The sequence below is a fragment of the Chelonia mydas genome, chromosome 11 (assembly GCF_015237465.2).
Source record: "Chelonia mydas isolate rCheMyd1 chromosome 11, rCheMyd1.pri.v2, whole genome shotgun sequence".
NCBI classification, from domain to species: Eukaryota; Metazoa; Chordata; order Testudines; family Cheloniidae; genus Chelonia; species Chelonia mydas.
In genome coordinates, this window is record NC_051251.2 from 70,918,842 (window position 1) to 70,942,377 (window position 23,536).

At 46.4% G+C, this 23,536-nt stretch overlaps 1 protein-coding gene across 1 annotated transcript in view; it reads left to right on the forward strand.

Annotated features, from left to right (window-relative positions):
- The window catches only part of TRPM8 (transient receptor potential cation channel subfamily M member 8), a 91,342-nt gene extending 77,373 nt beyond the window's left edge, over positions 1–13,969 (forward strand). The window contains exons 22-25 of the mRNA XM_037913007.2: positions 1,850–1,949; positions 8,098–8,131; positions 9,530–9,617; positions 12,360–13,969. Of these exons, the coding sequence (XP_037768935.2) occupies positions 1,850–1,949; positions 8,098–8,131; positions 9,530–9,580 (185 nt within the window). The 3' untranslated portion in view covers positions 9,581–9,617; positions 12,360–13,969. The remainder of the gene's footprint in view (positions 1–1,849; positions 1,950–8,097; positions 8,132–9,529; positions 9,618–12,359) is intronic.
- Positions 13,970–23,536: the final 9,567 nt, after the last annotated feature.

A 23,536-nucleotide genomic window follows, 5' to 3' on the forward strand; every position in this document is an offset into this window, starting at 1 on the left:
AAGGTCAGGCTTGATAAAGCCCTGGCTGGGATGATTTAGTTGGTGTTGGTCCTGCTTTGAGCAGGGGGTTGGACTAGATGACCTCCTGAGGTCTCTTCCAAACCTAATATTCTATGATTCTGTTCTACCAGACAGATGATGATCTAACTGTAGAAACTCCTGCTGAGCTGATCTATAATTTATCTTGTACTTCTAGAACCAATGGGAGGACTTAATTAGAGCCAATTTGTGACTGTTCCAACAGGGTTGTGCTACTGGTAAAGAGCACTGGGGGCTGCTTAATCCCTGTGCAGTAGGCAGCCATAAGGCTCTAGCTCCAGTGCGAGGAGTGGGGAAAGATGGCTAAGAACTCACTCTTGTGTGGGGTGGACTCCCATTGCCATCAGTGGGATTCAATGTGAGCACAGGGGACTGCTCATATGGAGCAGCTTGCAAAATCAGGGTTTAAGTCACGTGGCAGCCCTGACTGAGGCAGAAGCCTGGTTGTAGGAGTGTCCATTCAGCATGTCACAGTTCCCGGTCGAGCACCCCACATTGGCCACTCACTAGACTGCTGGAATCTGCTGTCCAGCTGCCTAGCCCTTGGGCTCAGTGCTGACCTTTAGATGCCTCTGTAGCTTAAACACACCCTTCCCAGAACTCCCCCACAAGGTGTGAGCTTTCTAGGTCACTATTGAACTCTCTCAGAAGGCACGTAGTAGTTGTGAGGTATATAACCCGTATAGACACCTTGCCAGTCTCACTATTGCTCTTCTTCTACTTTACATAAAGCACAAGGGAGTAGGGCTCCTTTAGAACATAACATAAATCCTAACCGCAGTTGCCCCTCACCCCTTAGGGGACCGTCTGGATTCAGGTAAGCAGGCAGGGTTCCCAGCTTCATAAGGCATCTACATTCTGGATTGCTTCTCCCTCCTCTTGATCTTGGGAAAATTGGTCCCCCGTAGATCAGCTCCTCTATTTTTATAACCTTCCGGTCTTCTCTGTCAGGTGACACCCTCAGGTGACCAGAGACTCCTCCCAGGTGACTTTGTTACCAAGGTGACCTCCCTCCCCATGAGCAAATGTGATACTTTAAAAACTGGGTTGCCCTGAGTAGCAACCATCTCTTTGTCATTTGGTTAGCTGATCATCAAAGTTTAATGACCCTCTATTGTTAGCCCTATGCTAGCACCCCTCTGGGATTCTAGTTCAAGATCATAGAATCATAGAAGCTCAGGGTTGGAAGGGACCTCAGGAGGTCATCTAGTCCAACCCCCTGCTCAAAGCAGGACCAATCCCCAATTTTTGCCCCAGATCCCTAAATGGCCCCCTCAAGGATTGAACTCACAACCCTGGGTTTAGCAGGCCAATGCTCAAACCACTGAGCTATGGAGGTCAAAAAGCAGTTAGAAGGGGAAGGCCAGCCTTACAATCAAAATGGAGTTTGCAGTCTGACACAGGTACATACAGAGTTCATAATTACACACAGAATGACTAAATTGTGAGGTTCCCCGAATTGTCACACAGTGTCACTCGCATGTTTGATGTTTGCCTGAAGCCAGAAAATTCACACTTCATTTAAAACCTCCCCAAAGCTGAATGCTTCTAAACCTCAAATAGTGTCCATTTGGAGGTTGGAGTGGAAATGTGGGTCAATTCCTCTTTTTAATACAAACCCAGTTAGCTTGTCCTGTCCCATGACCATGCAATAAAATACATTTATGTTCTACATTATCGCTGCTAATTTTCCATATGCAGAGAAATGAATTCCGTGAGTTCTGGTGAACAGAATCACTGGCAGGCTTTTTCACATTTCAAAACAGTAGAGGCAAATTAAGTTAGTCTAATGCCTTTTTGTATTTCTCAGGTTCAAAATATGAGGACAATGAAACGCTCGCATGGGAAGCTGTCATGAAAGAAAATTACCTTGTCAAAATCAATTCCAAAGCAAACGACTCATCAGAAGAGTATGTCTGTTTTTTCTCTCTGCTATACTCTTAGACTAAACTTCACTTCTGCAAACTTCTTTTTTAATAAGAAAAACAAAACCTTTTTTTACATTTAGAAAGTCTGCTTATACACTATATATTAATAAAAGCAGCCTAAAACAGCTCACCATTCTGTCTCAAGTAAAATATTGGAGATTTTACAATACATTGGTTGCCTAGGCTGTTAAATTTTCATTACAATTTTGCAAATTTGACATGATACATTATTCACACAATATGTGCTGAATACAGGGCCGGTGCAAGGCTATTTTGCGCCCTAGGCGAAACTTCCACCTTGCACCCCCCCTTCCCTTCCCCTCTCCCCGGACCATTGCTTATTATAAATTTTCAGAAATGAATACTGCATAATGTGGCATTGTTCATTAGAATTAATACACGTTCGGCTTGAAAATTTATTAATTTCATTATTTAGTCTACATATTTAATGAAAATAAATGAATAACCTGACAGTGTTGATATTGTTATTGTTTTCACTTTGCACAACATAGCATGGATCTTAAAATAAATCACATACATTATACACAATACACTGTCACAGAGTAACATGTTATAATTTAGAATTTATTTTTCCGTGCTTTCAGTTTAGCAAATTTAGAAACAAGTTCCTCCAAGTCAATGCTGCGAGCAATGTCATGTTCTATTAGCAAGGTAGATAGCCCAACAAGTCTTTGTTGCAACATTGATGTTTGCATTTATGTTTTTATCAACTTGAGCTTCGAGAAGCTTCGCTCACCACTGGCCACAGAAACTGGCAGAGTCAAGAGGATGCAAAGAGCAATAATTGTTTTGGGGACACTATCTGTCAGCTTATTTTTCCATATGAAGTTCAATACATCTTGCGGTGATGTACTTTTTGGACTCATCTTGAAATAGCTTGCAATTCATTGCACAAGTCAAAGGCATCAACATCTTTGGATTCACCGTGTTGCAAAGCTTGCTTCAGATTCAAGCAATGTTCCATAATTTGCTTTGGTGTTGTTTTTGCAAACTATAAACATCATATAGGAAGCCAAATACTGAACTAATTTGCTGCATCAATGTGAATCTTTCTTCAACCAAATGTATTGCTGTGTCGATGACTGCAAAGTAAAAGTTCACTTTGAATTTTTCTTTCAGATTATAAATAGGTTCATCATCTGCCTCATATGTGAACTGCTTTCTCTTTTTTCTAATACGGATTGGATCTGGTTCAAAAAGTGCCAGTATATCCAACTCCTCCGCAAGTTCACCTGCATCTACCAGTGTTTTCTCCAAGTCTGCGTCACTTCTTGGAGTGAAACTTCTTGGTTTCTCCACATTGATTAATGGCGTCACGTATGTCGAATTCTTTCACTTGAAGTTGTTTGCTAGTCATGTTGATCTCAAACAATATGTCATTCCACACAACAAGAGAAAGAAGAAACTTGAAACTAGAAATGACTTTTGCAAGATCCTTTGCATCAACTCATGATGTATTGCCAGGTGATCCTGTTAGAGTAGTGTCATCATAGATCTCTATCAGAGTATCATAGATGTCACCAAGCTGATAGCGAAGAGGTTTCAAGGCATCGATTCGACTTTCCCATCTTGTTTCACTCCATAGCTTACCTGTGAGATTAGATTCGTGGTGTGCTAGAACTTCCCAGCCACGTGTAGAAGCTGAGAAATACACATAAACACGCTGAACTAAATCAAAGAAGGCAGTTGCCTCCAAGCAGCATTTTGCAGCATCATTAACAACCAAATTCGATGTGTCTGTATTCGCACTGTCAGTCTTGGCAGGACCATCCTGGGATGGATGGAGAGACTCAGCTAGGAAGTAATGCAGGTCCCTGCTTGCCCTACACTCCTCTCCCTGTCCAGTACCGCATAGTTGGAGTCAATCAATCGCTGTTTGTATTTGAAGCCATTAGTGCAGCTCTACATTTCCCTTTAGCCCTGATCTCTCTTTGGGGCACAGTGTCTCTCTGGCTTTGTCCCTCTCTCCCTGCCTGCATCCCAGTTTGCAGAAAGCTCCAGCCCAGGGCATCTCCGACCATTCCCCTGCTGACAGAGGCTGGGGCAGGGAGAGGGGCACTGGGGCAGCTCAGCTCTGTGGGCTGCCATCCTCTCCAGCTGCCCGCACACGAGGGGAGCACGGACCAGCAGGCACCCGAGCTGTGGGGAAGCGCTTACCTTGGCCAACGCACCAGCATCCTCTTCCTCCGGTGGGCCGTCGCGCGAGGCTCTTTTGTTCTCGGGGGGAGGGGAGTGTGAATGCGCTCTCTGTGCCCCCTGCTGGGGCTGAGCATGGAGGCTGAGCCAAGGCAGACGCCCATTTCCTCGCCAAGCCCCCCTGCCACTGGGCTTGCTTTTTGGCACCCCCAAATCTTGGCGCCCTAGGCGGCCGCCTAGTTCGCCTAGTGGTTACACCAGCCCTGGCTAAATAAATTTATTTATGTACAATTACATACCAAAAATGTCTTCCATTAGCTTGCTAGGGCAGACTTGGGCAAATCACCTCTCTGTGCCTCAATGTTCCCATCTGTCATGTGGGGATAATCATAGAATCATAGAAGATTAGGGTTGGAAGAGACCTTAAAGCAGGATCAACCCCAACTAAATCATCCCAGCCAGGGCTTTGTCAAGCTGGGCCTTAAAAACCTCTAAGGATGGAGATTTGACCACCTAGGTAACCCATTCCAGTAGTTCACCACCCTCCTACTGAAGTAGTTTTTCCTAATATCCAACCTAGACCTCCCCACTGCAACTTAAGACCATTGCTCCTTGTTCTGTCATCTGCCACCACTGAGAACAGCCTAGCTCGATCCTCTTTGGAACCCCCCTTCAGATAGTTGAAGGCTGCTATCAAATCCCCCCCTCACTCTTCTCTTCTGCAGACTAAATAAGCCCAGTTCCCTCAGCCTCTCCTAATAAGTCATGTGCCCCAGCTCCCTAATCATTTTTGTTGCCCTCTGCTGCACTCTCTCCAATTTGTCCATATCCCTTCTGTAGTGGGGGGACTAAAACTGGATGCAGTACTCCAGATGTGGCCTCACCAGTGCCGAATAGAGGAGAATAATAACTTTGCTCGATCTGCTGCCAAAGCTCCTCCTAATGCAGACCATTATGCCGTTAGCCTTCTTGGCAACAGGGGCACACTGTTGACTCATATCCAGCTTCTCGTTCACTGTAACCGCCAGGTCCTCTTCTGCAGAACTTCCTTTTAGCCAATCGGTCCCCAGCCTATAGCAGTGCATGGAATTCTTCTGTCCTAAGTGCAGGACTCTGCACTTGTCCTTGTTGAACCTCATCAGATTTCTTTTGGCCCAATCCTCTAATTTATCTGGGTCCCTCTGTATCCTATCCCTACCCTCCAGCATATCTACCTCACCAGCCAACTTAGTGTCATCCGCGAACTTGCTGAGGGTGCAATCCATCCCATCATCCAGATCATTAATGAAGATGTTGAACAAAACCAGCCCCAGGACCAACCCCTGGGGCACTCCGCTTGATACTGGCTGCCAACTAGACATCGAGCCATTGATCACTACCCATTGAACCCGATGATCTAGCCAACTTTTTATCCACCTTATAGTCCATTCATCCAATCCATACTATTTTGACTTGCTAGCAAGAATACTGTGGGAGACCATACCAAAATCTTTGCTAAAGTCAAGGTATATCACATCCGCCACTTTCCCCATCTTCTCAGAGCCAGTTATCTCATCATAGAAGGCAATCAGGTTGATCAGACATTACTTGTCCTTGGTGAATCCATGTTGACTGTTTCTGATCACATGATTTTTCTAGGGACTGAGGTGAAGCTGACCAGTCTGTAGTTCCCCGGATTCTCCTTCTTCCCTTTTTTAAAGATGGGCTCTATATTAGCCTTTTTTCAATTGTCTGGAACTTCCCCCAATCACCATGAGTTTTCACAGATAATGGCCAATGGCAGTTCAATCACATCAGCCAACTCCATCAGCACCCTCAGATGCATTGCATCCAGCCCCATGGACTTGTGCATGTCCAGCTTTTCTGAGTAGTTTTTTCACCACTGAGGGCTCCTCACCTCTTCCCCATACTGTGCTGCCCAGTGCAGCAGTGTGGGAGCTGACCTTGTCCGTGAACACCGAGACAAAGCATTGAGAACTTTACCTAGGTTGCCTCCCCCATTCAGTAAAGATCCCACAGTTTTCCTGACCACCTTCTTGTTGCTAACTTACCTGTAGAAACCCTTCTTGTTACCCTTCACATCCCTTGCTAGCTGCAACTCCAATTGTGCTTTGGCCTTCCTGATTACACCCCTGCATGCTCAAGCAATATTTTTATGCTCCCTCCTAGTCATCTGTCCAAGTTTCCACTTCTTGTAAGCTTCCTTTTTGTGTTTAAGTTCACTGAAGATTTCTCTGTTAAGCCAAGCTGGTCGCCTGCCATATTTGCTATTCTTTCTGCACATCGGGATGGTTTGTTCCTGTGCCCACAATTAGGCTTCTTTAAAACAAAGCCAGCTCTCCTGGACTCCTTTCCCCCTCATATTAGCCTCCCAAGGGATCCTGCCCATCAGTTCCCTGAGGGAGTCAAAGTCTGCTTTTCTGAAGTCCAGGGTCCGTATTCTGCTGCTGTCCTTTCTTGCTTTTGTCAGGATCCTGAACTCAACCATTTCATGGTCACTGCTGCCCAGGTTGCCAGCCACTTCTACTTCTCCTACCAATTCTTCCCTGTTTGGGAGCAGCAGGTCAAGAGGAGCATGATCCCTAGTTGGTTCCTCCAGCACTTGCACCAGGACGTTGTCCCCAACACTCTCAAAAAATTTCCTGGATTGTCTGTACACTTCTGTATTGCTCTCCCAGCAGATGTCAGGGTGATTGAAGTCCCCCATGAGAACCAGGGCCTGTGATCTGGAAACTTCTGTTAGTTGTCCAAAGAAAGCCTCATCTACCTCATCCTCCTGGTCTGGTGGTCTATAGCAGACGCCCACCACGACATCACCCTTGTTGCTCTCACCTCTAAACTTAACCCAAAAATTCATGCTTTCCTCCTTTTTCAAATCAATGCTTTGAGATTCATTGATTGAAAGTGCTATATAAGAGCTAGGTAGTATTTTTACATAGATTAATGGAGAATACCAGCCATGTAACCATGAGAAATAAGGTTATACATAGGTTGCGGGGATTCCAAGCTGACCAGAAATCTTTACTTAGTACTAGTAGTAGATGGGGTCTCCAATTTTTAGTTGGGACTTGAAAGGTTAATTATGTCCTAAGGCTATGGGTAGCTTCAGAAATCCTTTGTCAAATCCTGACACTTGGCTGATCAGCCTCAGAGTTCCTTCAGGAATCACCTCAGCATTTTTAAAGCAACAACTAAGTCTGACAAAGAAATGTATACAGACCAGAATCAGAGAACAAAGTTGTCAAAAGGCATAGGACCAAATTTTTAGAGGTATTTAGGTACCTAATTCCCATGGAGAACACGCATGCAACTTTATTCAACGTGCTACTGAATATAAAAGGCTTTATTTTGTAGCAACCCTCCAATAGTGTCTAGGTGTTCTTCATTTCCATTTTTGGCATTGAAAAGCTGGTAACTTTGGGTGAAGGGTTTCACTAGTGCTAGGGCACTAGCTTTTCTGTTATGGACATTCCATCCTTAAAGGCATAAGTAAGACTTTCCATATGCTGCTCAGCATTAAGTTACAAGCTAGATGTATTCAAATTGGAGTGGCCAAATTTTGAGCCAAAAGAGGTTGTGTAAGTAACTTGCCAAGAGCAGCACTGACAGTAATTTATACATAGAGTTGTAATCAAAACCAGGTGCACACAGCCATAATGACTTGTCTCATCCTGGAAAGATGAATGGGAACTATTTGAGTTCCCAGGCGATAACACCTGCAGTCAATATCAGCCTTGTCATTAACCTTCAACTATGTGCATTCAGAGTAGAAGATCATTCTAGGATCCAAGAGCCCATAGTTTTCTTTGGTCCACATTTTAGGTGTTCCTATCTGACTAGATGTCCTGCCTTAAATTAATTGTATGTAATGTTCTGCTGCCCAGTTTGGCACCGAATCAAGGAGTAGATGCCAATTGCTAGTTTAATTTTTAGTCCCACATGGCTCATTTTGGTATTTGTCATCTCTTCACAGGATGGCACATCGATTTAGACAACTGGATATGAAGGTACTTTGTTTTTGATTGGTCTGGGGAATATGTGGCTATCTGATATGACAGCTAGTGGCATATATAGAAACTGGACCCCCGTATTTATGCACTGTTTACACTTAACTGTAGTCAGATATTATTTTCTTAGGGCTGTACTTTCAAGGTATTGTCCTGTGTTGGGGGCAGTGTGGAGGTACGCTGCCCAGATGGGCATGCTAGGAGGCACTGTGCCTCAAGCAGAAAACTGTGTGTGTGGCACAGACCCCTGATAAGATTACAACATCCACATGAGGTCGCTTAGATGCTAAGAAGCATCTAGTTGTGCTGAAGAATGAAGGAGCAGATATTTTCTAAGCTCTGCAAAGGTGGAGAGAGGCCACGCTGTGCTGCTGCTTCTAAGAGCTTTATTAGGTAAGATTTAATTTCAAAATAGTGCCTTAAACATGTCTTAAATGAACTGCCTCAAAGCAATGTACTTGTCAGACCTGTTGCTTGATTACTAGAAAACCACTGGAGAGTTCTAAAGCGGAAGGGAATGTCAGGGTTGCATAGTACTGAACAAGGTGTCTTCCCCATTGTAAATACACTTTGAAGGCAGAAACTTCATACGGCCGTGTGCGCTGTCGCCTGTCCAGTTAATTCCATCAAGCAAGATTCTGATCCCCTTACAGCACCTTATCCATGAGTAGTCCCACAGACTTCCCAGGAAGTAAGTTATGTCTCAGTGCGGGTAAAGGTATCAGGTTGCCCCCAGAGTTTGCTCTGTGTGCATCTGAGTGAAAGAAGCATTGGAGGAAACCAATGTAAAAACATAACAATCTTTACAGTAGACTGGTTTCCACAAAACTCCAATGACCAGATCCCGTCTCAGGAGTAAATGCAGATTCAGAGTAATTTGGAGTCAGTTGGTTTCATGATGCCTGCTTGTTAAATGCATGAAATATGTATGCATTAGGACTCACTACATTTATTGACTGATGAAAATTGTAATAGTTGTTGTCCTTCCAAATGGACTGTACCGGGGCAATGTTTGAAGAGGCACTTCTATTGCTCATTAGGGCTATTTCCCTGTGAAAAATAAATATAAGCACTGCATTGTTTATCAGCACAGCTGAGTTTATCTAGTAAATGCAAATAGCAGTTGGCTAATGCTCAGTCACTAACAGCCGGCATTCAGAGGGTAACCAAAGAAACAGGAGCTTAACTTGGAGGTGCCATGGGAGTTATTGTTACTGTTTTACAACCATTCCCGGGAGTTATTGTTACTGTTTTACAACCATTCCCGGGCTTTTTAAAGGACTTACTGCTTATATGCCTCATACATCTCTCTGCCTGTTATCCAAGCTGCAAAAATGCCTTGGAATAAGCTAGGCTGGCTTCAAACTAACATGAATCTTGATTTGTTTTTGTTTTTAGCTTAATGATCTGAAAGGCCTTCTGAAAGAGATTGCTAACAAAATAAAATAAAAGCAGCTTGAAAGCAGAGGAGGCAAACCTCAGCAATGTAAGCTCACTTTATTGACTAACATACAAGAGCATCTCCGGTGCTTAAATGCATCTGTCTAATAGAGAGGAAGGGTTCCATTTGACATTGGTTACTGATGCTTCTATTTATATCTTCAGCATTAAAAAGGGAACACTAGGCCCTGGATTTCTTTCTCACTTGGTCATTCTGGATTAAATCCAAGGATATGCTATCACCATCTTTAATTTCCAGACGGTAATTTAAAAAAAAAAACCCTATTAAACCCCATCAGAATTGTCTTGTTTTGACCCCTTGTTTGCTGAAAAGCTCCAAGCTGAACCAATTTATGTATTATTTATACTAGAGGCCCCAACTGAGATCAGGGGTCCCATTGTGGTAGGTGCTGTACAAACACAATGAAAGTTCTTGTCCTGATCAGCTAAATCAAAAAGACAGACCCAAGGGGATGAGAGAGCATGGATTATTATTCCCTGGGACTATGGCATAGAATGTAACTTACCCAGAATGACATAGGAAATTTATAGCAGAGCTAGGAACTGAACCAAGATTTCCCAAGTCCTAAGCTAGTACGCTCACCAACAAGGCTATCCTTTCTCTCTCAGCAAATTATCCACTTCCTTTGATAGATTTCCTTATTCTTCTTCAGTTTGTGATTGTCTGGTGTTACTGAATGGTGTGAGGGATTCAGAGCTCTTGGGATAGCAAAAGGAATTTAAGTTGCCTGACGAAAAGACTAGAGTGATGTAGAACAACATCAAAACTAGCAATGACTAGCATCTTCCTTTGCAGAGAAAACGGAATAAGAAATGTGGTTGTGTGGAAGTGAGGACTATCTGGAATTACTATGTCAAACTAAACTTTAAAGCAGGGGTGAGCAAACTATGGCCTGCGGGCCACATCCCATTTATTTCGGCCCTCAAGCTCCTGCTGGGGAGTGGGGTCTGGGGCTTGCTCCACTCCCACGCTCCTGCCGGAGAGCAGGGTCAGGGGCTGCTCTGCACATGTGTGCCGTGGATCCGTGTGGCTCCCAGAAACAGCGGCATGTCCCCACTCTGGCTCCTACGCGGAGAAACGGCCAGGGGGCTCTGCACACTGCCCCCACAACAAGTGCTGCCCCCACAGCTCCAATTCGCCAGGAACTGCAGACAGTGGGAGCTGCAGGGGCGGTGCCTGCGGACGGGGCCGCGTACAGAGCCACCTGGCCGCACCTCCATTTAGAATCCGGAGCTGGGACATGCCACTGCTTCCGAGAGTTGCTTCAGGTCAGTGCTGCCTGGAGCCTGCACCCCTGAGCTCCTCCTGAGCCCCAAACCCCTCATCCGCAGCCCCACCCCAGAGCCTTCACCCCCAGCCGAAGCCCTCACCCCCCTGCACCCCAACCCCCTGTCCCAGCCTGGAGCCCCCTCCTGCACGCTGAACTCCTCATTTCTGGCCCCATGCCAGAGCCTGCACCCCTAGCCAAAGCCCTGACCCCTCCTCTGCCCCATGCCCTAAAACCCTGCCCCAGCCCTGATCCCCCTCCTGCCCTCCAAACCCCTTGGTCCCAGCCTGGAGCACCCTCCTACACCCCAAATCCCTCATCCCCCAGCTCCACCCCAGTGCTCGCACCTCCAGCCGGAGACCTCACCCCCCCACACCCCAACCCTGTTTCCCCTCCTGCCCTCCGAACCCCTCATTTCTGGTCCCACCCCAGAGCCTGCACCCCCAGCCAGAGTCCTCACCCCCTCCTTCACCCCAACCCCAATTTCGTGAGCATTCATGGCCCGCCATACAATTTCCATACGCAGATGTGGCCCTCAGGCCAAAAAGTTTGCCCACCCCTGCCTTAAAGGCACAGGGCTCTCTTTCAGGGATTGAAGATATTTGTTCCTTGTAGAGAATCATTTTTGCAAGTGCAAAATGAACCTTAAACACTACCAACTCAATTCTCTACTCGCTCACAGTGGGGGTATGATTTTATACCCACTTTGCACAGAGGTAAATGATTATATAAGGCACAATGCCAGAGAGCCCCATGGGGGTAAACTGCACAGTTCGAGGAAAGTCTCTCTAGTCCTTAGCCACATCCTTAGATGTAGTGAATCTGAAGTTGTTCAGCTTGTAAGTTAGCTCAAGTCAGGTAAAAGGTCTAAACTCTAGTCTGGTAGCTTGGGGACTACTCTGGTATGAAGTATAATGGAAGTTGAGGATGCCGGGTCCACCTGAAAAATGGCTTACTGCTTGCTGGCAGCTCAGTGAAATCTTCCTGGTGCTGTGAATGCTCTCTTGCGTATGAGCTGTCCAGGTTCTGAAGCTGGGCTCCCACAAAAAATGACCCAATGTACTAACTAATCTAGATTCATGTGAAGGGCAGACAAGCCAATGCCTCCCAAGAAGCTGAAGCTGTATCTTTGTCATACTTTGGTCAATCAGAATGATAATGTTTACATCCATGCTGCTCTCGTCTGGTACAGGGGGAAATCACTGCATACAATGCAGTGCATCGGAGAATCAGGCCCAGCACCTGCAGAAGATGCTGAATTGACAGCCCCAAAACTTCCCAATTCTGCCTCTGCTCTTACTTAATCTAATACACATCAGAGCTGCCACTGTTCCTCATTTCTTAGCACAGCAGCAAGCCCATTTCATCCCTGGTAATTTGTTAGGATTAGACCCCTGGATTCCATGTTGACAGATACTGGAACGAAAACAAAATGTGTCAACTGACTGCAGTGGGAGATTTATTCTAAAATTCTCTTTTTATTTTCTTTGCTCACGCAGGTACTGACTTGTTCACACTAATTTCTAGGAGATGTCTCAAAGTGAAATGTATCCTGCGACAAATGGTAGCATCTGGGAAGGAGCGAGGAGGATGCATGGTGCTTTTAAAATGACATTTCTGCTCTTTGCGTCTCAGAGCTGCGGGCTTGGGTCTCTTTTATTTCCATGGTCATCTTACATGATGATGATAAAAAATTATCCTCCTAGTTGAGCTCCAAATTCCAAAAGCTGATCTGTTGCTTTTCTTCTCAGTCCTTAGTTACTGGCTGTAAGCAGGTAGCTCTCATCAGCTGCTCAGAGATCACTTTCCTAACTCCAAGAATTCTGCTGCCAAACCACTCTGGTTTGAGTCTTGTGAACGGATCTTCACCCAGGCATCAACTAGACACTCAAGTGCAGATCCTCAGAGGTGTTTAGGCTCCTAGCTCAAAGAAAGTTAGGAGCCTAAATTCTTTTGAGGATTTGGGCCTCATTGTTTCTTTTAATGACCCCCAATGATCTCCTCCCCTGCCTCCCTTGCTACCCACATAGTGTATTTCCAAACCCTGACTAAATTTTTACACGCTGGTGTATGAAGATAAAAGGCCTCCTGCCTTCCCTAATAGGAAATATTGCACTCAGCATCCAAAACTAACCTGCCCCCTGGATTCCTGGTGAACAATAAAGACTTCTTCAGATTAGGCTGAGATACTGTTTTGTAGCCCAGACTCTGAGTGCCTACACCACAGTGCTGAAGGCAGGCAGTTCATAAATAAGTCTAATAGGATCACTACTTGCTGCCTCAGTGATGTTTTGCAAGGCCCTGATATTGCATTTGATTTCACTTGTTCAAGTTTCTGTATGGCCTGTTCGTGTTCTGATTCATTAACAAACAAGAGGTGGTATGTGATTCACCGCTCATTTGATGCAACAGCAGGGCTAGCTCCTAGTATCACAGTAGTTTAGAAAGCAAGTGTCCCCAGTTGAGTGTTCTTTCCTGGAAGGGAAAGGGGCTTCTAAATGCAATGCTGCCTGTAGCAAGATCAGCTGGATGACAGCTTGGCTCAACCAGAATGGCTCTGCCTTTGTGTTACATGCTGAAAGTCTTCCAGAGAGCCAAGCCCTAGCAAGCCATTAACTCAAATGACTGCTGTGTTGTCTCTGCATAAGAAAACAACTGAATATATTTTCCAGGGGAAGCATTATTAATTGCCTGTTACAGTAAAACTCTTTCAGCATCTTGCTGTTCACATCTTTGCTGTTTGATCTGCTATCCAAACTTACCAAATGCACTGAAACAGGTCAAGTTCAGTGTTGATTACAACACCAATACTAAGGGTGATATCTGTTCAGCAGTGCAACATAAGATTTCAGTCGTCAGACATTGGGAAGGCTTGTCAGGACGCACTCAGACTCCCACTGACTTCAGTGGAAGTTGGATTGGGTCCTAAATGACTAAGAGAAATCTGCTTTATATAAATGGATTTTCATTTGTCACTTGTGTCTGCCTTTACTGTGGATAATGTGTCTTCCTTCCATTTTTATTGTCTGTGGTACCTGTAACAGTGTTGTTCCCCTGCATATTATGCTGGATGTAGCTATGAGTAGTGTAACAAAGAATCAAATGTACCTTTATGAACATACATATTAAATAATAAGTTAACTCTGGCTTCTTGCCTTATTTCAGGGTGGGAAAAGATAAACAAGGTATTTTCCTAAGCCAAATAGGTTCTGCTACCATTGCTACCCCTGTGACACTTTCTGTATTTCTTTATCTAATCTCATTTCTACAGGCAAGTGTTCCGTGTTATTGCCAGCTACATATCACCCATTGCCTTACTCTAGGAATTGCAACACAACTGAGACGACTTTGGGAATAATTAGGGAAACAATCGCACTAGGCACCCATCTCTGTTTGAAAAGGATTCTCCAATGAGAGGAAAGACATTCTGATGGTCAGCACCAGTGGGATTTCTCTAGGGGGTGTGGCAAATTTGCCGGCACTACTATGATGGGTCCCGTGCTTTCTGTTCTTGTGGGGGGTTCAGGACGCCGTTTCTCACCCCTAGTCTGGGGTATCAACTGTCCCACTGGTATTCCAGAGAAGGGGAGTGGAGAGGGAGGGACCCAGGCCCGCCCTCTACTCCAGGTCCCCGCCCAGGGGCCCTAGGGATAGCAGCAAACCACTTGGACTAGTGATTCCTTTCCCTGGGCTACTTCCCTCTCCGGCCCTTCAGCTTGTGGGGCTTCCTGCCCTCTCTCTCCTTGGGACAGGTTTCTCCCAACCCCTTGTCTGTGGAGTCCCTCTTCTCTGCACAAGCCGGGTTTCCCTTTACCTAGAGTCTTGGTCTTCTGGCCTGCCACAGCACTTCTCCAAACTCTCCTCCAAACTGCTCTCTGCTCCAGCACCAAACCACTCTGCTTCAACTCCTCCCAACTATCTGCTTGAAGCAGGGGGGTTTTATCAGGTGACTGGCTTCAGATGCTCTAATTGGTTTCAGGTGCTCTAATTGATCTATAGCAACCTTTCTTCCCTCTACAGGGAATAAGGCTCTCATCATCCTGGGGCTTGCATATCTCCCCTCTTATCACTCTCCTGCTGCCCTCTGGCCATGGTGTATCACAGGGGATAGAGCCAAAATTTAATGAAATTGGATTACTCTTTAGTGATCAAGATTTAAAAAAAAAAAGTGTAATGTTGTGGACCAAAACAGAATGATCAATTCAAGAATATACCATGGAATTACTAATCTGCAAAGACCAGACAACAATTGGCAACTTCATAAGCATTGTTGTTGAAAACAAGTCACACCATCTGTTTGGTTCAAACAGCCTGAGGTCTTTTATTGAATACAAGCATGCAGGGAGAGGGACATAAAGTTGGTCACACACAGATGCCACCCTGGTCTCTCTCTTCCCTGCCCCTATAATACCAGACTTATATAGGTCCAAATTCAAGCCAAATGATACATTTCCTTACCACTCAAGCATTATTAATAAAGCCTTATAAGGAATTAATGGAAGGGCAGTTTCATAATTAGCACAGTGCTGATGCACCGTGTTATTATCAAGATCTTATCAAGATCTACGGTTTACTGTGGCAGCGTTTTGACTAGGGACTTTTGCAGGGTGGAGGGTGCATATAATGGACAGCTAGGGACTTTTCTGGAGGCCCTTTGGTTCTTTTCTAGTTAGAGATTGGCCTAGTCCATTATCTGGGTCAAGTGCCACAGCCTAAAAATACGTAAATGCTTTAGCTTAAGCCAAGTCTTACAGGATAAAGGCCTGTAAGCCTCTTGCATTACAGCTCTTGCATATGTTGCATATAGTGCATAGATTTTGCCACAGAATGGGATGGGGTCAGTTTCAACAGCAAGGTTAACAGCAATTTCCCCCACAGCATCCTATTATATTGTAAAAGTCCTGGCTCTGTTTATAGTAAATGAGAATGGGAGTGTTGTTCATTCTGGATGTACCTTGTGTCAGGAATTGATTAGCACCCAATGCTCCAGCGGTACAACGCACAACACAAGCACACTGCTTTTTGTGCTGTGCCAGGTTAAATGTCATGTACGTCCTGTAAGTGTCACCTCTTGAAGTAATTTGACACCTCTTTAGTGAAAGTAAAAGGGGATTGTTAAATACCAACACTGAAAATAAAAAAAAAATCCACTGCCCCAATGACTGGTTCTGAGGTGTCCATTTGGAAATTGCTGAATTTTGGCCTTTCCTACTGACCAATAGAGCATGCTATTCTCTGCAGTGAGGGAGCCTCACTTCCCAAAGGGTCCAGCACCCACGTCTCCCACTGATGTTACCTTCAGCATCAGGCCCCAGGGTACAATTCAGATCCTTATGAAAGAGATGGAATCCTCTTGTCAATATCCTTTTGTTGCTGCCCCATGCTGAGATCCTTTCCAAGCTTTCATATTGCTCTTGGGAGATAATCGGAGAAATGTGTTTCCATGCTATAAAACTCCTGGGAAGGGTCAACCAACTGGTTTGCTCCACAGCTGCACATTTTCCCTAACTCGGGGTACATCTGCACTGTAAGGTGGAACTGCAGCATATCGAGACGTACCTGAGGTGTGAGTGCAGCACATGTAGATGTACCTGAGCTAGCATTGATCTACCTAGATTAAATAATCGTGGCAGTGAAGCCATGATGGCATGGGCTTGCCACTTGAGTGCATACTCAGGGTTCCGCAGGGCTTGTGCAGCCTCCCTGCTATTGTTTGAGCTGGCTAGGTCAAAGCTGGCTTGGGTAAGTCTACAAGTGCTGAGTGTCACCTCCAGTTGCAGTGTAGCCCTAAACTGAAGTGTTTTGATTTCAGGAAGCTGCTCACCAACGCAAGAAAGTGAGGAGAATGTCACAGAAGGTAAGAGGAAGGGAAATCTCCCTCCCTGCCGTCTCTGCAGGGCGGGGAAGAGGAGCATCAGTCACGTGTACTCTTGCTGTCCATGGCCTTGTCTTTCTTGTCCCAAATGGGAGACCATTATTCACTGCTGATGCAGCTGCACTAGTGTGAGGGTCAGTGGAAAGCCCCACTGCACAAAGCCCAAGTCCATGGCCTTGGTGGAGGAAACCAGGTTAAGGTTAGAGGGATAGACCCTGCAGCTGCATGGCTGTTACTCCAATCTGTCATCTAGAACATAGCCTGTGCCCCACAGGACACCCCTCTCTGCCAACCTATTCAGCATGAGCACAGAGAGTGTTGCAGTGCAGCAAGGGGCGGCCTGGGGGAAGGCCCTGCGGCACTAGGGTTTTAGACCACCTTCATTTCATTTAAAAGCTATATTTCTAGTTGCAGGGCGAACATCGGGAATATAAACTGAGGCCAGTGCTGCCTGCCGGAGTCTGAACATAACCTGAAACAATAGCCCTAAGCTAGGGGTTGTAAAGATGTGCTGGGGGTTTATGTCCCGCCTGCCCTTCCTGTGCTGCTAAATAGGACGGGGGCTCTGGTATGGAAAAATCCAGCAGGGAGCACCCAAATAACGAGGAGAATTGGTCCTAGCACTCATGTTTCAGTAATGTGAAGCTTCCCAGCACGGGAGTCCATTACTCCTCTCCAGTGCAGCAGTCCCCAGCTGACTTGTTCTGCTCAGGGCTCTAAGCTGAGCACTCTGCTTGGGTGCAAAGGGATATTCCTCTCTTCCTTTCAGCTAAAACAAAGGACTGAGTGCTGTAAAACTGGGGCAGTGATGCAACTGGATTTCATTTCACACCCTGCTAGGCTGTTTCAGATGGCTCAGGTGTTTGGGTTGATGCCAGTGGCTGGAGCCATGTTTCCCAGTGACCCGGAACTGCAGCTAAATAGTTTTCCAGCGAGACACATCCTAGGGGTTTGTCTGACACATGCAAATGCTGCTCTGAATTCACCTTCATTCTCCCTGCAGCCCATTTACCCTGGTTCACTGCACCTCAGAGAAGCTGATGAGGAAAAGCACCAGCCAATGCTGATCTCTGCAATTGTTACACAGCTGCCCTTTGGACAACTACCACTTACATGGAAACGAGTCTTGGAATCCAGCGTCAGTGTTGTTGCAGCCAGGAATGCTGGCTCTGAGCTTGGTCTATGAGACTTGTGCCATCTGGATCCCAGTGGCGGGGCAGAGCTGTGTCATGGATTCAAAGTGGGTGAGGCGAGATGACTTTCTTCTGTACATAAATTGAACATTAAATGTAGCAAGAGGGAGTCTGAGTCCTTCCTCTAGCTTTATGCCACGTAATGACATTGAGATGGGTGCGGAGGTTTTATTAAAGTGACCAGCTCTGCCACGCTATTGGTAGTAGGAAGTGCCTTGGTGCGCCACCTCCTCCTTCGTTCCTACATGGTCATCCCCATTCTTTCCCTCTGCTCCCAGGCTTCCTGCCAGCATCCAAATGTGCAAGTAGTATCGGCATGGCCCTGTCCCAAGACATCATTCTAACACCAAGTACATTAACAGGCTGCCTCAGGTGGCTCTGCATACTCAAAGGGATTGTTTTACTGACATTCACAGCTGTGCCAGCTTGTGCTTTACCACCAACTATGGATTAAGACCTATATATAAAATTGCTAGACATTACCGTCCCAAAGCAATTATATTTTCCAGGCACAGGGCAAAGGATGTGCGCACGAGTTAGCTGACCACCTTAAGATTTAGGACTCCAGTGCTCAAGCATCTGAATCTCTATCTTGTGTCCACACTTATGTCTGTCCAGTGTGAGTTAGCATGGCTGTAAATGACTGAAGCAAGGTGGCGAGGTAGGTCCAGCATCTCCCTAGGTGAAATCCACTGTGGCTCAGAGCCAGTACAAGGCTGCTGTGGTGCATAACCCTCCTTCTGGCCCTCAGCACCACAGTGAATTTCACCCTATGAGATGCAAACTAACATGTTTTCCCTTTAAGCTTCCGTAGCTTGAACCTTGCCGCAGCCTTGGCCCCTCGTTGGGAGGCAGAATTCTTACATTTAAAGTGGTGGAGCGCAGTGAATAGAATCAAAGTTGCATGCACCGTGACCTGAGTTATCAACTTGAAAGGACACCAAGGAACAGCCCCATGCAAAATGCACTGGTGAGGCATGAGCCACTAGGTTAGCAGCAGCAATGAACACTGTGCTCAAGCAAACCCAGTTCCCAGAATAAAGCATTTTCTTCCCAGAACTTCCAGAAAGGAGGTGACTGCTACTTCAGTGCCACACACCTTTTCCTGGCAGCCTCATGGGAGCTTTACAAGAGGCCCCTTTGTCCGGCCAGCTGACTGAAGGGAGGGCCAATGGGTTATATCTGGAAAGAAGCCAATTCTTCAGCAGGAAGAACCTGGTTTTGTGTTACATGTCTTACTGAGTTTGTCATAAAAGAAGTTGGGTAAAACATAAAGGCCCAGACTCTCTCCTCTGCTGAGAACGACGCGGGGCAGATTTGGGAGCAACTGAGAGCTGGCTCCAGCTCTGAGTTTTCAGGGAGTACCCGCACTCACTGCTGCTTAGAGCAGAACTGCCTACGGCGCCTTTAAATTATGCAGGAGACAAAGGTCCCCTGGCCTTTGACATGCCCCCTACACTAGAGCACAGTGGTGCAGTTTCCATAGGCGCCAGGTATGTTAGTTTGATATGAGCTGAGACCAACGCCGCGGTGGGGAATTCTTAACAGCCCCGATCCAGCTGTTTTCTAGCCTCTTTCCACCACCTGGATGGTTTGAAGATCCCAGAATATGTGTGTGTGTGCGCGCGCACATGTGTAAACATAGATGTGCCTTAATCCTATGAGAGAGGATAAACTTAAACTGGGAGCCCTAATCTTCCAAGTGCTCAGATCCTATTTAGACACATCAGTTTTCTTGAAAGACATCCATTTTTATCACACACTTTATTCAGTGCAAAGGCATCTGAAGGAAACCCCCAGGAATCAGGAAGAACTTTTGGGCTAGATTGTACCGACTGGACACAGCCCGTTGTATAGTTAATGGAGAGCCACCCACCTCTGGACAGAGCACTAGCTCAGCTTGCCTCCAGAAGGCCTAGATGCACACAGCCTGGGCGTTTGCTACTATGTTCTTCTCGGGTGTGCAGCTTGCTCTGCTCATGTGGTTGGTTTGTTTTGCTGCTTCTTCATTCCACCCCTTGACTCCAGGAACAAACAAACAAAACCGTGAGCTTCTACTGGATTTGGGAAGAGGGGAAGGTGGGCAGGGGCTCAGCTCTGGGACCACCTGCTCACTCTTTGTGAAACTTGATGGAAAAATGCGACCTTAGCCCCAGAAGCCAATTTCCAACCCCATTGGCCCATATGTATAGCTAGGGGATGAAAAGCAGGGTTTTGTGATGGAATGAGCAGGCGCTGAGGATTAAAGATGAGCTCGGGGGAAGCAGATATTTCTTTTTAACAAGCAGAGCTTTTCCTCCTTGTTTGTCTGGGAGGCCTGGAGAGAAAGGAGCGTGGAGCCCGGTTTCCTCCCATTTTGAACATTCATTGGTAGTTTGGTTTCAGGGGAAAACACCATGAAATGGCCTGTGATACCTTTGTCCTCACCTGGGAAATGGATTCCAGATGTTGGTGGAAAGCGGGCTTGTTCTACTGAGAAAAGTGGGAAAGACCAGGCTACCTGTCAAGCTCTTTAAAGCAAAGCATGCTGGGAAGGGGAGGAGTCTGGAGCCTTTATAAGACAGGCGCTTTTGGCTCTTGCATAATATTTGGGGAAAGAGAACCAGAAAAAGGGGCGCTGAAAAGGATGTTAGTAGAGTATTCCTGTGGCACTCTACATGTGAGGGATTTGCTGCTTGAGCAGGTTGTTCTCTGTATATTGGAAAAGATTTTGGGGACTGCTCGTCTGTGGGGTGAACTGTCTGAGGACTAGCTCCGTAGTTTCTAAGACCCTGCTGTTCTCCTGGTTCAGCTTGACTCGGCCATGGGCAGTGAGAGGTTTGTATTGACACATGCTGTAATCTTTCATAGAATCATAGAATATCAGGGTTGGAAGGGACCTCAGGAGGTCATCTAGTCCAACGCCCTGCTCAAAGCAGGACCAATCCCCAATTAAATCATTCCAGCCAGGGCTTTGTCAAGCCTGACCTTAAAAACTTCTAAGGAAGGAGATTCCACCACCTCCCTAGGTAACACATTCCAGTGCTTCACCACCCTCCTAGTGAAAAAGTTTTTCCCAATATCCAATGTAAACCTCCCCCACTGCAACTTGAGACCATTACTCCTTGTTCTGTCATCTGCTACCGCTGAGAACAGTCTAGAGCCATCCTCTTTGGAACCCCCTTTCAGGTAGTTGAAAGCAGCTATCAAATCCCCCCTCATTCTTCTCTTCCGTAGACTAAACATTCCCAGTGCCCTCAGCCTCTCCTCATAAGTCATGTGTTCCAGTCCCCTAATCATTTTTGTTGCCCTCCGCTGGACTCTTTCCAATGTTTCCACATCCTTCTTGTAGTGTGGGGCCCAAAACTGGACACAGTACTCCAGATGAGGCCTCACCAGTGTCGAATAGAGGGGAACGATCACGTCCCTCGATCTGCTGGCAATGCCCCTACTTATACACCCCAAAATGCCATTAGCCTTCTTGGCAACAAGGGCACACTGTTGACTCATATCCAGCTTCTCGTCCACTGTAACCCCTAGGTCCTTTTCTGCAGAACTGCTGCCTAGCCATTCGGTCCTTACTCTGTAGCGGTGCATGGGATTATTCCGTCCTAAGTGCAGGACTCTGCACTTGTCCTTGTTGAACCTCATCAGATTTCTTTTGGCCCAGTCCTCCAATTTGTCTAGGTCCCTCTGTATCCTGTCCCTACCCTCCAGCGTATTTACCTCTCCTCCCAGTTAAGTGTCGTCTGCAAACTTGCTGAGAGTGCAATCCACACCATCCTCCAGATCATTTATGAAGATATTGAACAAAACTGGCCCCAGGACCGAACCCTGGGGCACTCCACTTGATACCAGCTGCCAACTAGACATGGAGCCATTGATCACTACCCGTTGAGCCCGACAATCTAGCCAGCTTTCTATCCACCTTATAGTCCATTCATCCAGCCCATACTTCTTTAACTTGCTGGCAAGAATACTGTGGGGAAACGTCTTTATTATGGGGAAAGTGCTGGTGACTCCTAATACCATCTCAGGTTCGACTTGTCTTGCTCATCGTTGTTTTGTTTATAATTAGGGCTCTGGGACAATCATGATTTCATGGACTGGGCAGAAATCACTAAATTAGCTCAATACTGTGTGCTCCCTTTACCAAAGGTTTGTCTGTGCCTTAGCTTCTTCAATCATGTTACTACAGTAAAAGCTGTGTTATCTGGCCCTGTACCAACCGGAGAGCTCTATAAACCAGCATTTCTAATCTTCATAGACAATCCGGTGTATAGTCAGGTTGGAGTGGGGCTGGCAGGCTCCCTACCTGGCTCCGTGTGGCTCCCCAGAAGTGGCGACCAGTCCCTGATGCTCCTAGGTGGAGGCATGGCTAGGTGGCTCTGCGTGCTGCCTCCGCCTGCAGGCACTGCCCTCACAGCTCCCATTGGCCGTGGTTCCCAGCCAATGGGAGCTGCGGACCCAGCACTCAGGAGAGGGTGGGTTGGGGGCAGCACACAGAGCTGCCTAGCCACACCTCCACTTAGAGAAGCAGCGACAGGTCACCGCTTGTGGGGAGCCACCCAAGGTGAGCGCCCCCCGGATCCGGCACCCTGAAACCCATTCCATGCCACAACCCCCTGCCCTGAGCCCCCTCCCCACCCAAACTTCCTCCCAGAGCCTGTGCCCTGAACCCCTTCCTGCACCCCAGCCCTGCACCCAAACACTCTCCCTCTTAGTTAACTGGAATTTTTCACTTACCGGCACCCCCCATTCTCCCAACGTCCCGGATAAAAAAGCTTTTACTGTATATGGGAATCATCTTCCAGTTTTTAAAGTACATTTCTAGCGCTCATGGGTTCAGAGAAGCTTGAAAATACAAACCCTGGAGACTCAAACCCAGGAAGGCCAATAAAATCCCAACATTGCCTATTTCTTAATTTAAAAAATTCTCATGATGTTTTGGGGCCTGATACATGTTTGAGTGGTTGGGATTGGTGATACGGTACTGCTACAATTGTGGACTTCAAGTTTGTGACATACCATGGTAGAATCCAGACTACGGAGTGACAGTCACCCCACCTTGTAACTTGGGGTGCCCTCTACAATGGCTTGCTGCTAGTGCCTCCAGCCTGGACTGCTCACAAACAGCCTCCAGCATGCAAGTCACTCCCAGCTATGTGTGTGTGTGTGCCAGCCAGACACACCTTGGCTCTTACCATCCTTAAAGCTTACTCCAGGGTGACCCCACCACACTCCCACTATCTGATTCCTGCCCCCTCCCCACCCCAAGAAATGTATGTCCTGTTCCACTCAGCCTTCTCCTGGACAGTACAAATACTGTACATTGAGTCTGTTATTCCTTGTTACCCCAAATGGAGTTATCCAGACTCTTCAACTTGAACACACTGGATCAGATGAAACAAGTGTATTAACTACAAATAAATAGATTTTAAGGGGGGGGTGCAAGTAATGAGGCATAAAAGTCAGAAATGGTTACAAGATAAATAAAGACAAAATGCTTACTGGTATCTACTTAAAAAACTATCTTAGCTGCAAAGCAAACTTTGTCACCATATGTTCCAGCCGATTACTGACCAAACGCTCAGGTCAGGACCCCTCCCCCAGAATCCAACCACTGCTT